The sequence below is a fragment of the Nicotiana tabacum genome, chromosome 19 (genome assembly GCF_000715075.1).
Source record: "Nicotiana tabacum cultivar K326 chromosome 19, ASM71507v2, whole genome shotgun sequence".
Lineage (NCBI taxonomy): Eukaryota > Viridiplantae > Streptophyta > Magnoliopsida > Solanales > Solanaceae > Nicotiana > Nicotiana tabacum.
Window position 1 is genome coordinate 44,222,871 of NC_134098.1, and position 14,665 is coordinate 44,237,535.

At 38.5% G+C, this 14,665-nt stretch overlaps 1 protein-coding gene across 1 annotated transcript; it reads left to right on the forward strand.

Moving 5' to 3' along the window:
• The first annotated feature begins 5,716 nt into the window (after positions 1 to 5,716).
• On the forward strand, positions 5,717 to 13,240 carry LOC107816365 (oleoyl-acyl carrier protein thioesterase, chloroplastic-like). The gene is made up of 7 exons (XM_075237680.1): positions 5,717 to 6,222; positions 8,082 to 8,215; positions 8,309 to 8,422; positions 8,934 to 9,029; positions 11,754 to 11,841; positions 11,927 to 11,995; positions 12,675 to 13,240. The coding sequence occupies exons 1-7, from the start codon at positions 5,884 to 5,886 to the stop codon at positions 12,936 to 12,938; spliced, it is 1,104 nt and encodes a 367-aa protein (XP_075093781.1). The 5' UTR covers positions 5,717 to 5,883; the 3' UTR covers positions 12,939 to 13,240.
• The last annotated feature ends 1,425 nt before the right edge of the window (positions 13,241 to 14,665 follow it).

Consider the following 14,665-nt stretch of genomic DNA (forward strand, 5'->3'; position numbering starts at 1 on the left):
TTCGGATACAACTTAAATCATCCATTTTCCCTTTGCTTTTCGGGTCGCTAGGTGGAGGAGGAGGTGGAGGACCTCTGGATCTAGTGTGGTATGTTGATGATGTCGGTATACATGAACCAACCTTTGGGAGTGGGAATAAATAAAGAAATAAAAACAAAAAGGTAACCAAGTAAGTAAGGTGAAATAAAGAAGTGTTTGCAATATTTAAACATATTTCGCAAAAGTCATGCAATGATCCGCGTCCTAATTTGGGGACCTCATTGTACCTGAGGTAGGCCTAAGCGACACATAGACTTAGAGAAAATTGATGCCAATGTTTGCTTCATTTCATTAGTACAAAAATAAGCCAAAACAATCTCTTACTAAATCGACAAATAATAAAATCACTAATGGAATTAAGCCTTATTACATCGAAATCTAATCTAAGCTAGAAAGTGGTAAAGAACATCATCTACTTGGTCCCTGAAGGACCTTCTCCATGCTAGACTCTCTTGACCCCATCAATCATGTTTCCCAGATCGCGCATGTCCAGCAATAAGTAAGCCTTTGCTAGCTTTTCTCCTTCATCGTCGTTCATGCCTTGACAATCCCAAAGTCTCTTTCTCATCTTCCCTTCTAGCTCCATTAGCCCTTTCTCCAAGTATTCTAACCTCTATGTTGACTTAGTGACAATCTATTTCCATTCCCTTATCGCCTCTATGTTTACTTTGTGCTGCTCCAGATGCTTAGCTTCGGACTCGAACACCCTTTTGCGTAGCCTCTTGTACTTCACCTGTGCCTCAGCTACTTCATCTATGATCCTATCCATTAGATTGACTCCTGGTTTGACGTCCCCAGCTACGTCATCTTCCAGCCATGATAAATAGTAGTACATATGGCCGGCGTGATACCTGTCTGGCTCAATAGTTTCTCCTTACACAATGATCCTTTGGTTCCACATGTGTTGCACTTCGAACTTGAATGGGATGACATCTCCCTTGAAATCAGCCTTGTACCGAACCATGTTGAAAACCCGAGGCATGACTTATTTTCTTTCAGTTTGCCTCATTACCCTTATAGGAGCGTAAGGGTAGATGCTCGTAGCCCGATCAGTACCAAGTGAGTAGTCCTTTTTGACCTAATGATAAACTCGCTACTAGGAAACCACTCAAATATCCAATGCACTTGCTCGTCTGTCAAATTGCTGAAGAAATGCACCCAACCCACCGCATTTCCAGGCTTTGAAAATATGTCTAGAATAAACGTCATTTTCTTTGGGTGATGATTAACTATGTAGTTATTCAGTGGCCTTCGCAGAAGCTGTTGACGATACTCACCGCTCTGAAAGTGTTCCAACATCCAGACTTGTAGCAATAGATTGCAACCCTCAAAGTGTCTGAATCTATGCTTGCACCGATCCAGAGCACGGTATATCTCAGCTAAGATCATTGGGACGATAGTATAAGCTTGTCCCTCGATGCCATCCATTAAGGTCCTGGCGACCATGGCTAAGTGAGTGTGAATCCTTCCTTCTTGCATCGGAAAGATCAACAACCCCAAGAAGAAGACAATAAAAACATAAACCCAGCGATGCACCCATCCTAAAGAAGTAATGGCTAGTTCATCATGATGAAGACGGTATAATTTGCTATGCCCATAGCGCTCGTAAAGAAACTCAAAAGGGATGTATGATTTCTTTAGACAGAGCAGTTCATCATTCTTCTTAAAACCCAACATTTTCAGAAAACAATGGGGAGTACGATTTTCTGGCACTAGCAGTCCCGGACTATCCCATGGTAACTTGGCAAAACCCCATATTCTTCCAGGAGAGGAGTCGTTTCTATATTGCCAAATCGAAAAATAGCTCTTTTCTCGTCCCAGAACATGGTAGCGGCCTCAATCAATTCCATGTTTGGTTGAATACTCAGTAAAGACAGCAAGTTACCCAATACTCTCCTCACATGATTTTTATCACAAGGTGCGAGGTCTTTCCACCAATCAATTAGCAATGGCGGGATACTTTGGACCATACCTAACCTGGGGACTTCGTGCTTCATTTTCTGCAAACAAATAAAAGTTATCCCTTTCCCCCCTTCTAGATTCAACTATTTACGCACTAACGATCAGCATGTTGACACATTTTCTCCAAATAATACACATAACATGATAGTGTCCTTTGGGATTATGGAAATTTCGTCGGACTTTGGACAAGGTTTTATCTAAGCGGGTTGTTACGTCAATGACATATTAATCCGTACTAGGTTCATCATGATGCATGTACATTTCAAATCGGAATGTGATTTCTAGAAAGGTCTAGACTAGTACTCTCAAGTGGACAACTTGAGAGAGAAAGGCACGGAACCGTCGACTGCACTGTTGATCGACTAGTCTACCGCAAATAAGTCTTTCCGGTTTAAAAGGGTATTCTTAGGAAAGCGCGGACACTCATCAAGCGCCACTATGTTGATAATAAGCACGAGTGGAGTATGATGTGGAGCATGCTTTATGAAGAAATAGTAACATGTTATCAAGTATTTGCATGATAAAAGTGCATAAAACAGTAAATAATATGGTAAAGATGAACAGGAGAAGGAAAAGAAGAGAAAATAAAGGCAAAAGAGAGAAGTCAGTTTAACTCATGAAAATGTGCGAGAACATAGTGAAGCAGATAGAGAAATAGGGATGGGAGAGTCATGATATAGCAGTCTTAGACAATATGAGGGAAACGGGGAGAGGACGTACATGTAATAGAAAATAAAGGGAAATAAGGGAGGGGACGTACATGTTATAGCAAATTAAACAAATAAAGGAAGATAAGGAAAATGATGTACATGCAATAGAAAATTAAACAAATAAAGGAAGATAAAGGAAGAGATGTACATGTCATAAATATATCCGTTAATCCACATAAGTCAACTTCGTTATGATAAGAGCCTAAGTGTAAATCCCTAGCAGAAACGACATATTGTCGCGCCCCGTTTTCTCACGAAAGCGAGTTTCGACGTATGACAACTCTTTTAAGGGAGGTATTAAAATTGTGTTACAATTCAAAAAAGAGCTCTAGTATAAATAAGAGCACTTTTAAAATTGTTACCGGATAACAACTGCTACTCCCACACACTGTGAATGCCTCAAACGTGTCAAAATCTCCTCGAGTCGCTAGCTTCTCGAAAGAATGAAAGCAAAATTTGGAGATAGTGTGGAGCTATCTTGTAAAAGTCCAAAAACGGATGAAAAGGCATGCTGATTAAAATTGTCGCTTTGTTGAATACCAAGTTAGGGATAAAGTAATGGTGAAAATCCCAAAGTGATACCTATTTGAAGGGGTCCATGACCCTCACCTATTGCAAAGGTACATTGGACCAGTCCATTAAGACGTGCATTGGGAAAGTTGCATACCGGGTGGATACCCTAGCCTGGTGAAAGATTCATTCAGTCTTCTATGTCAGCCTTTTGAAACCTTTTTGGGAAGACATGGAGGATCCTTCGCAGAGCCAACTCACAATACTAATATTTGAGGCCTCAAATCAACAGGGAAAAGGCGTGCATAAGCTATTCTCAATGATCGAGTTATTCACGCTTCAAGGAGAGATCACCAGGAGTTCTTGGTGAAGTGGCACGACTATGATATAGAGGAGAATACTTGGGAGAGGGGAACAAACTTCAAAGCCTATAAAAACCTAAGTGATGATTATCTTCCAAGTAAGACGTCGAGGACGTCGCCAACTCATGTGGGGGAGAATGTCATGGGTGGCTTTCCATCCATGCCCCATGACCTCCAGGATGCGCCTCATAGTGTCCTGGTAAGCCTCCCAATGCCTAGCGCGATGGACGACCCCGTGGTCTTAGCCGCACCAAGTGACAAGTGCACCTGTGCCTATGTCACCCCAGCGATAGCCCACGCCAGTGGCCAGTCGCAGGTCTGACAATAACGCCCCTCAACAGGCCGCGCCCTAGCGCGCGCCCGTCGTTAGCGCAATCGACCTATGGCCTGTGGCCAACGTCGTGCGCGCATACCCTGATACTAAAGACAAGGTTGCAGCCCCTCCAAGTGCTGCCAATGGACCTGCTTTTACTTTGTAGGAATCTAGGTCTCATTTGTTGTAAATATAGAGTAGTATTACTTCCTGTATTTCCATTATGATTCTCTAGCTTATTTATGTCAAGTCCTATAACTTTGGTTTATTTTTTTAAAATATTATTTTGGGGATCAAGTAGTCAAACTTTCAGGCAAGCAAACAATTCTCTATATTGGTGTCTCTCCCCCTCGACACCGTGTTGCTTTTCTGTAATAGCTTTCATTAATTCAATCAAGTTTTCTTTCATTCTCATTCTCTTTTCTGTTATCAGGGGCAGCCTTCCCTAAAGCAAGTAAAGCAACTACTTTAGGTCCCATATTTGTGGGAGGCCTATTTTTTATTACACCTTATATATATATATATATATATATATATATATATATATATATATATATATATATATATATATATATATATATATATGATCTTTTGGTGTGAAAATGTTTGATTTCTTTCTTTAACAAATATAGAGAAGAAAGATTTGCAACTGCTATGATTTCTGCCAAGAAAATCACATTTAAAATGAATATTGAACTCGAATTTTGTATGAAACATTTGAATATATAGGAAGAAACAATTTGATGAGAATGTTGATAATAAAATCTCAAAATCTCTCGAAGAGTCATTTAAAGCTGATTACTTTTTATACCTAGTAGAAAAGACTATTTTTTTCACTTCAAAATAGATTTAAACAATTCAAAGAATATTAAAATATTTTAGATTTTTTATATAGCGGTAAAAAATTGAGATAACTAGATGATAAAGATTTGAAAAAAATATTGCCTTAATATTGAATGTTCCCTAAAGCATAATAACCAATCTGATATTGATGGTTTAGATTTATTTTCTGAATTAAAAGCGTTATGAAAAATAGTACAATTTGAAGATAACAGTTTAATTAATATACTCAATCAAACAAAAAGATTTTATTCTTTCCTATCAATATATATGTTTTTTGGGAAATTCTTAGGAAAACCGTAGTCGCTACCCTTCAGGTGCGCACTGGGTAATCTGCTCACTGTGCAATAGCTCGCAAACCACACAGAAAATGTAAACCGCACTAGGCAAGTCCAGTGTGACGAGCTCTGACTGAGGAGGCTGCTGGTGAGGGGAATGGATTCTAGGTCTCCCATGTGGGAAACCACTCACCCAACCAATTCAATCAACTCTTGCGGGCTCCAAATGCATATAGTGTTTATAGAATAATGTTAATAACTTATATTACCGTTGCTCGTGGAAAGAAATTTTTCAAAATTAAAATTGATAAAATCTTACCTATGATCATCAATTCTCAAGAGAAGTCAAATGGATTAGCTATATTGTCAATTGAGAAAGACTTATTAGGAGAAATTGATTATAAGAAAACTACTAATAACTTTGTATCTAAAAAAAAGTTAGAAAAATATATTTCAAATTAAAAATTATATATATATTTTTAAAAAAGTTAGATCATTTGTAAAGTTTGACTTTAGGCCACAAAATTTGTCGGACTAGCCCCGTTAGGTGCCGCGTAGCAGTAGGTTTGAAAATAAGCTAGTATGGCCAAAGAGCAGATCCTGTAAATTTCCAGAAAAGCAAGTGGCATTTTCAAGTTGCTGCGCAGCCTCGTTCCCATCGACATATTTACTCCTTATATAAACTACCTCACTCAAAACGTAAACCACAGACATTTTTGTCGTTCTTACATATCTCTCTCACACTAAAAACACAAATTCTCTCGCTGCAATTTTTTTATCTGTACAGAAATAAAGGAGAAAGAAAAAAACAGCAAAAAAAGTAATAAATAATTAAATTAATTGCTTGATTTGGTGATTCAGGCGATACAATGTTGTTACGGGGGACGCTTCCGGCTTGCAATGTCGCCGTCAGCGCCTGTAATCAACCCCAAAAAAACAATCAACTCTCTCATAGTTTCTTCAATTTCACTCCACGACGGCAAAAATCCTTATTATCTGCTTCGGTTGCTCGGACCAGTTCAATTATGGCTGTGGCAACCAACGAGCAGAAGAAGGAAGTTGCATATGAGCCTAGCCTTGCTGACCGGCTTAGGCTTGGGAGCTTGACAGACGATGGATTGTCTTATAAGGAGAAGTTCATAGTTAGATGTTATGAGGTCGGAATTAACAAGACTGCCACTGTGGAAACCATCGCCAATCTATTACAGGTCTTCTTATGTTTCAAAAGAGCTTGACTTTTTGTAATGCTATTTTAGTAGCTCTGTCAATGCCACGTCTCTTACATGCAATTGGGAGTTTCAATTTAATTTTGTTACGATGAAATTGACCTTGATGATTTATACTACCTTCATTTCAAGTTATATGGCAAAGTTTGAATAGTCACATAGTTTAAGAAAGAAATGTGTGATCTTAAACATTCTGGTATAACATTTGTGTGAATTTAAAGCATTTCATCAAGGGTAAAATGGAAAGTTTAAGTTAAATTATTTTCAAATTTAGAAAGTTGGCATTCTCTTTGGAATTAACTAAAAAGAAAATGTTGCCACATAAACTGAAATAGAGGAAGTATATTTAGTTAAGTGGAGAGTAGTCACTAGATGGTTTTTTGCTACCAGTATTAGGCTGCATTGCAGTCTGCTTGATGTAGGTCATATGTTCTTGTTTAGGAAAGATGAACAAAAATTTCACGTCGTCGTAGTACGATGAAGTAAATGTGGAAATATAACTTGGTATGAAACTTCCTAGAACATAGAGAAGAATTTGTATAAGTGTAGAAAGTACATTACTAAAAGTATGGTTAAAATGTCCTGATTTTGGTAAGTATAACGTTCTTTCCATTGTACAAGTATCCAACCATAAGTACTAGAAGTGTTTATTTATTACTCTAAACTAATATCACCTCAATTGGAAGGCAGGGCATCCAACTGAAGATTGTATTCAAGGAAAGACCTACAGTAAATAGGAGAGGACTTCTCTCCCCCTTCTTTTATATATATAGAGCTCAGTTCTCTTTGAACTGCTTTCAGAGGATAATAGAAGGAGAAAGCATACTTCACTCAAAGTTTAGCTGATCTTAATATGTTTTATGTGGGTATGAAATACGTTGGCGACAGTATAAATAGCACCAATATAATCATAATAACAGAGAAAGGACAAGATAAATGAACATGAAGATGGTGAAGCCAAGATTGAAGCCAACAAGTATCAGCAAGGCAAAGGCAATAGAGTGATATTCAGACACCCTAGTAGGCTATTTCTCCACATTCCAAGAGACAAGATCAAATTTAAGAACAAAGCATAGCCCGTAGCAGAGTAATGGGCATCAAGACAACCTGGCTAATCAGTATTTGCATAGACAGGCAACTAAGGACAGTGTAAGAGGGACGAAAGGATACTCCAAGAGATAAGGTACCACGTAAATAACAAAGAACACGCTTGACAGCACAAAAGTAAGAGTCATAGTTTTTGTGCATAAATTGACTCACAAGACTAACGACATAGGCTATATCTGGACGAGTTACTTAGGGGTATTGCAAGCAGCCTTACCATGTTATAATAGTTAGAAGGATCAGACGGAGGAGACCCGTATGGATATGTCGGATAGCCTTGGCTGCAACCAGACTAGATTCTAGTAGCCGCCCCTCTGCCTGGTCTTGCTAGATAGACTGTTTGATCTTTGTTTGTTTGCTATTTGGTAGAAACAGCAACATGTCCCCACTTCAGTGATCACTTAACAGTTTAGCTGTTCTTTTTTTCTGTTTCATAAACCTCTTAGTTGTCAAAGAATACAAACTTTTCAGTCTTTCTCATCATTGATTTGCATTTCTTTACTGCCATATTCTTTCTGAAGTGGTTATTCTGCTATTTTGATGTGCACCAAGTATAGAATGTATTGCAAATGGTTGATTCCTGTAAGTTTTATAAGATTATAGATTTTTTTGATAAGTTATGGGATTATAGGCCTTCTTATGCCTGATGCTCCTAAAATTATTTCTTGGCTGTTCTTTCTTATTTACATGGATACTCTTTGAGCTAATATATACAGTACTCAAAATCTATCATTTAGGAGGTTGGATGCAACCATGCTCAAAGTGTCGGATTTTCTACTGATGGATTTGCGACAACCCTTACCATGAGAAAATTGCATCTCATATGGGTTACTGCTCGCATGCACATTGAAGTATATAAATACCCTGCTTGGTAATCATTTTCTCCCTCTGCAACCATTGATTGCAGTTGTTTATGGTACAAGGCTGTAGCAACCATGAGTTATGTTGGTATGATGTTGAACAGGAGTGATGTTGTTGAAATAGAGACTTGGTGCCAAAGCGAAGGTAGAATTGGGACTAGACGTGATTGGATTCTCAAAGATTATGCTACTTGTGAAGTCATTGGAAGAGCAACCAGGTAAAATCTAGTTAATTCCTCAGCGCTCAAATAGTCCTAAACAAAAAGGAGATTAATAGCACTAAAAGATAGAGTTTCTCATCTAATTCACATCTCCTAGTGGTCAGTATGCTTTAAGGCATGCACTTTTCTGGACTCAAACTTCATCTGTCGTCAAATGAAACTGAATCTTGCTGATACTTATTGTTTTCTATGAATATTTTAGTACATTAAGTATTTCATTGACTTCAGGCACTGTTGTATTAGCATTCTCATGCAACATTGTTTAATATAATTTCTCCGATCGTAGGGAGTTACTTCAAAAGGCTGAAAAGGACCTGGTGGACAGTGTTAACCTTTAATATATGATCCACTGTCTTTATTTGTCAATAACTATTTGGCTGTTTTAAAAGATTTGATTTCCAGGATCAAGATCTAATCTGTAGGATTGTTTGCAATGTCTTCCTTTTCCTTCCTGATTGCTTTTAGTGGTACTTATTAAAATAAGAATTTTCACTATATCTGCTTGCAGCAAGTGGGTCATGATGAACCAGGACACAAGGCGTCTTCAGAAAGTCACAGATGATGTTCATGAGGAGTACCTAGTCTTTTGCCCGAAAGAACCGAGGTAAAGCTGTGATCCTCCTCATTTTCTTCTCTTTCTTCTTCCTACCCATTTCACTTTTTGGATTGCATTATTCCCAAGGACCTAGTGTTTATCGCAAAATGGAATCTGTGAAACTCAACACTGAATGAAATTAATGTGAAATCTGGTGAAAGTTGAAGTATTGAATAAGTTTCATGCTCTGGTGTATTTGTTATGTTGACTATAAGAGAAAGTATGTTAGCTACTTATTTTATCCTGTCTCTATTTCAAGCCTAATGTCCATCTTTGCTTCTGGTAAAGCAAGAATTTCTGGGAGGGCACATAGTGGATTGTCCTTTGCTTCCATGAGGGTTCCTTTCTTTGCTCTCCCTCTCCCTTACACCACTAAAGTTGATGCTACCTTCTGGTCTCGATGTGTCTTCTCTCTTCTCGACCAGCATTAATGGATCGCAATCGATGGGCCTACTTTCGTATTATCATCCACACTGCCCTTTAAGACTTACTCTACTATAACGTCCTTAAGTTCTGGGCCTGCTTTTTGTTGGGGCTCCATTGATGAGCTTAAAAGATCCCTCTTGTTAAGACCATTTTTCTTCTGAGGACTTGCATGTACAATTTTGCGGGTATTATATATGGCTCTCCAATGTCTACGTGGGTGGTTCTTTATACTTCGTAGATTCAAATTCAATATATGACCATTTGGAGAGGTGTCCTGGTGCCACATTGGTAATCTCTGTTCCGTCAGATATCACAGTTGCCTGATCTACAGTTTGGGCACTGCATGATTCCAGGTTGTATTGGTAACTCCGTCAATAATCCTCAAATGAGGTTTCACAAGTTGGATTTCACATTCAGCTTGTTTCCTATTTGAATCATAAATGTGGTAACATCATCCTGAATGGCGATGAGCGCATTGACTTGTTCTGGGACGTCCAATTCCGGACACAAATCCTTGTCCATCTGAGATGAGACCTTGATCTTGTTTGACACAATTTCATTTGGTTTGATATTGCTTCACATCTTTGGTGCTTAATCAAGACCTAAAATCCTCCCTACCAGTCATGGAATCTTCTGAAAATGCTTTCCGACCATAGGCCTATCAGAAAGTAGTCCAACCGTATCCACCTTGTCTCCTTCTCTGTTCCTATCTTCTTGTGTAACAACCATGACAACCAGCTTCCCAGATGGATTTGCCAACTCCTCCAATACCGTTCAGGCGTTCGCCCAGTGGCGTATGCAGGACTTTGTGTAAGCGATGTTGCTATTTGAAGAAGTGAAACCAGAGACGGATCCAGAATTTAAAGGTTATGGATTCAGGATTTCACCGAATGCAATGATCATTAGAGTTACTGGGTTCAGAAATTTAATATTTATACTTATTTATTAGATTTCCTAACACATATATAAGGTGTGAGTCAAAACTACAGGGTTCGGCTGAACTAGTAACTTTAATGGTGCATCCACCCCAGTAACTTTAATGGTGCATCCACCCCTGAGTGAACAAATCACTATAACATGATCATCTTAATAAAATACCTTCAGATACTTTAGTACAATTGTCCTCGACTAGTTTTTATTTTTTCCAAATGTTGAGTCGAGTCGTATCAATTGAAAAAAAAAAAATTTGAGCAAAACAAAACAAAATTTTCGTGGGGTATTTTTAAATTTAAAATAGCTTTTGATTCTTGAAACTTATACTTATCTCTAATGATAAAATTTTTAGTTGGAGTTGAACAACATACAAGCAAATGATACAAAGTTTTCTTGGTGTATTTTTAAGAAATTTTAAAAAAAAAATTGATCCTTGAAACTTTATTTATCTCTATTGATGAAGTTTTAGCAAAGCCATATTGAAGCTGTTTTCTTCATTACTTTTATTTGTTTGGGATTTACACTTGTTGATAATATATTTTGGAGTGTGGTGTAAAACCGTAAATTTGAGGCCTGAGGCTCTTGTTTAAAGGGAAAAAAAGCTGGGAAATGCATTTATGAGGATTTGAAACCACGACTTTGCTCTACCTAAGGAGCTAGCATGACCGGATGGACTAGCTGGCTCGTCTGTTAAGCGATTTCATGCTCTATTATATTATCTCATTTACTTATCTTTTGATTATATACCTATATTGAATTTTTTTTGCGACGCTTGTATCAACATAAATCCGCCCCTGCGTTCACCAATCTTTTACTTTTGCTGCCTCTGCTGTAGAAGGAAATGGAGGCATTTGTTGTCTGCTATTTTGTAATCGTCTGTCCCAAGCTACTTTCCAAGTCTTCATAGCCCAGTTCCTAAACTCCTGAGTCCTGACAGGACAGCCACTTGTCATTTAGTCCTTCCATTTCTGCCTCTAGGAGCCAGTGCATAAGCTCCCGGTTTGCACGGAGTCTAGATCACACAAGGTCTATTGTATGCAGTCTTACCTTACGTTTCTTCAAGAGGTTGTCTTGAAACTGAGACCTCCAGGTCACATGTCGGCAACTCTTATCCTATTTTTTCAAGCAAACCAAATTTAATATTACCAAAACCAATCTTAATCCACTCTGTTAGGATGAATTGTTTTCCAAAAATATTTTAAAAACTAATCTTATCAAAAAAAAAAAATTAAACCCAACTTAAATCTAAGCCTAGATCTTTAATTCTGCAAAAAAAAAAAAAAAAAAAAAAAGGAATATTCTCTTGTCCTTTTATCACAATTATCCTGTTTCTATATAACCATCCTTTTCTGTTTATGCTTTTCGCAATGCTAGGCTAGCTTTTCCCGAGGAGAACAATAACAGCCTAAAGAAGATATCAAAACTGGAAGATCCTGCTCATTATTCTAGGTTAGGAGTGGTGGTAAGTATTGTTACAATTGCACGACTCAGACGACCATCCATTTCCAAGCACTCAGAAACCAAAGGATATTAATTGTTTTTTGCAGCCACGAAGAGCTGATTTGGACATGAATCAACATGTAAACAATGTGACTTACATCGGCTGGGTTCTTGAGGTTTGTAGTAATGCTGCTTCTTTTTCTAGTTAATCATGTAGATGTTTTCAACCATATGTCATGAAATGATGTTCTCCTCCTATGGGTATTAAAACTGTTCTATCACTGAAACTTTTTGTGCATTACAATATATAGTTAGACTTGTGGAGAGATTTTTAGTTGATGGCCCACTTTTTTCGTGTTCTTCATTATGGTAAATAGTTAGACATGTAAAGAGATTTTAAGTTGATAGCCCTTTAGAAGCCCTACTGTCCATTTATATTATAGGAAGTCATTACCCTTACCCTTTTTGTTACCGAGAAATCCGTCTGGGGCCAACTATTATGACCAACTGCAGCCTTCGGAACTGGGGGATAATGGGCCTGCCCCTCTACCCTTTTTCACTTAAATACCATGCTTAGTTCGCATAGTGCAGGACTCGAACCTGTGATCTAAGTCACAAGTCTCTCAACTTTTGCCACTTGAACCCTGGTGGTGGGAAGTCATTACCGAAAGGATACAGAGAGTTTGTCGACTTCTGCTGGGGTTCAGCCTCAATGCTGGTTGTTGTGAATGTATAGTATTTGACACAAGTTTTTACATGGATGTGGCTACTTTTTCTATTTTGCTAACACAAGTTCTCACATCAACACGGCTACTTTCTCTATTTTGCTAATAAATTAACTTGTCTACATCGCAGAGTATGCCTCAAGATATCATTGACACACATGAACTGCAATCGATTACATTAGATTATAGGCGTGAATGCCAGCATGATGACGTAGTCGATTCCCTCACGAGCCTTGAATCGCTTGAGGACGCTGCTTTAGGGACTAATGGATCAGCTACTGCTTCAAGAGAGATAAACAAGAGCTTCTTGCATATGGTGAGATTATCAGGTGATGATGGACTTGAAATAAATAGGGGCCGAACTGAATGGAGAAAGAAATTTGTTAAGAGCTGAATTTCACAGGGCTTGCATTTGTTGTATTATATTAGGAGTATATTCTTCTATTTTGTCAATTTTTGTGTTTTAATATCTCCTCTTGTTTATTATCAGTATCCTATCTCATCTTCTGTTTTTTTAATTTTTTTTCTTTTCTATTTCTTTCCCTGAGGACCGGGTATATCTTGGTTGTATATCTTTTGATTGGACTGTAATGCCATCCCCTTTAGTTATGCATGTAGACTAACGAGAAAGAATTGTAGTAATTTGGAAATAGTCATTAATTCTTATCAATTCGAAAGACACTATCCATTTTAGAATGTTTCAAGTTATTTGACATAATTTCACTAACAAGATTGTTTCTATACCACTTTCATAAGAATTCAAGTTTATTAATTATTCATGTTTTAAACTTTGATGTGATATTTTTCTCTGTAAAACTAACTTTAGGATAATGATTTTAACCTTTTCATATTAATAATAAGTGCAACGATCCGACCGGTTGTTTTGCTTTCTAGATCCACGTTCCCCTAATTAAGACTCCACGTATGTGTTTTTATTGTTTTATGACTTGCGGGGATGGTTAGTTCGGGTTTGGAAGGATTCGGGTTGAAATCGGAACACTTAGTTCCTTAAGAATGGCTTAAAATGGTTAAGTTTGACTTGAGTCAACGTTTTGAATAAACGACCTCGGAACCGAGATTTGACTGTCCCAATAGGTTCGTATGATGATTTTGGACTTGGGCGTATGTTCGGATCGGGTTTCGGATGACCCGGGAGCATTTCGGCGCTTAATATTGAAGGTTTTTCAAGTTCTTTAAGTTTGGTTTGGAATAGGTTTTGATGTTATCAAGGTCTGTTTGGGATTCCGAGCCTGGGAATAGTTTCGTATGGTAATTCAAGACTTGCATACAAAATTTGGCGTCATTCCGAGTAGTCTAAGTAGGTTCGGCACGTTCGGAGCTAGTTGAGAAGTTTGAAGTTCATAACTTATTTCAATTTGATTTTGGGGTGCGATTCTTAGTTTCGATGATGTTTTACGTGTTTCGAGAGTTCGAGCAGGTCCGTATTATGGCTATGGACTTGTTGGTGCATTTGGACGGGGTCCCGGGTGGTTCGAGTGAGTTTCGGACCGCCCGGAGCTAAGTCCCAGAAATCTGGTGTGTTGGTTTTGGTTTCCTTCTTCGCGATCGCGAGGAATGTGCCGCGTTCGCGGAGAAGGAAAATGTGAGGGGCTGAGATTTGCTCTACGCGTTCGCGACCCCTTGCCCGCGTTCGCGAAGGTTTGGACCTGTGGCCTCCACGTTCGCGTGAACGGGCCCGCGTTCGCGTAGGGAGAAAGGCCTGGGGGGTGTGAGCTCATTCCTCTTCGCGTTCACGAGCTGTACCCCGCGTTCGCGTGTGGGTCCTTGCATTCGCGATGACCTTTTCTTGGGCCCTGGGCAGATTGCCTTCGCGATCGCGATCGCGATGGCTTTTTCGCGATCGCGAAGAAGGGACGCCTGGGAAGTGTCGTTTAAAATGTCGGGACTTAGGCTTTTTGGTTCATTTCTTTCACTTGTTGGACGATTTTAGAGCTCTTTGAAGAGGGGTTTTCACCTAACACTTTGAGGTATGTAATTTCTAAAGAATATGAGTTTTGTTTTTCCCACAAAAGTCCACCATGATGGTGGGGGGTTTAGGTTATACACCCAACCTTTAGATAATCAAAAAGGATAAGTACACGGAGGAGGACATAAACCATA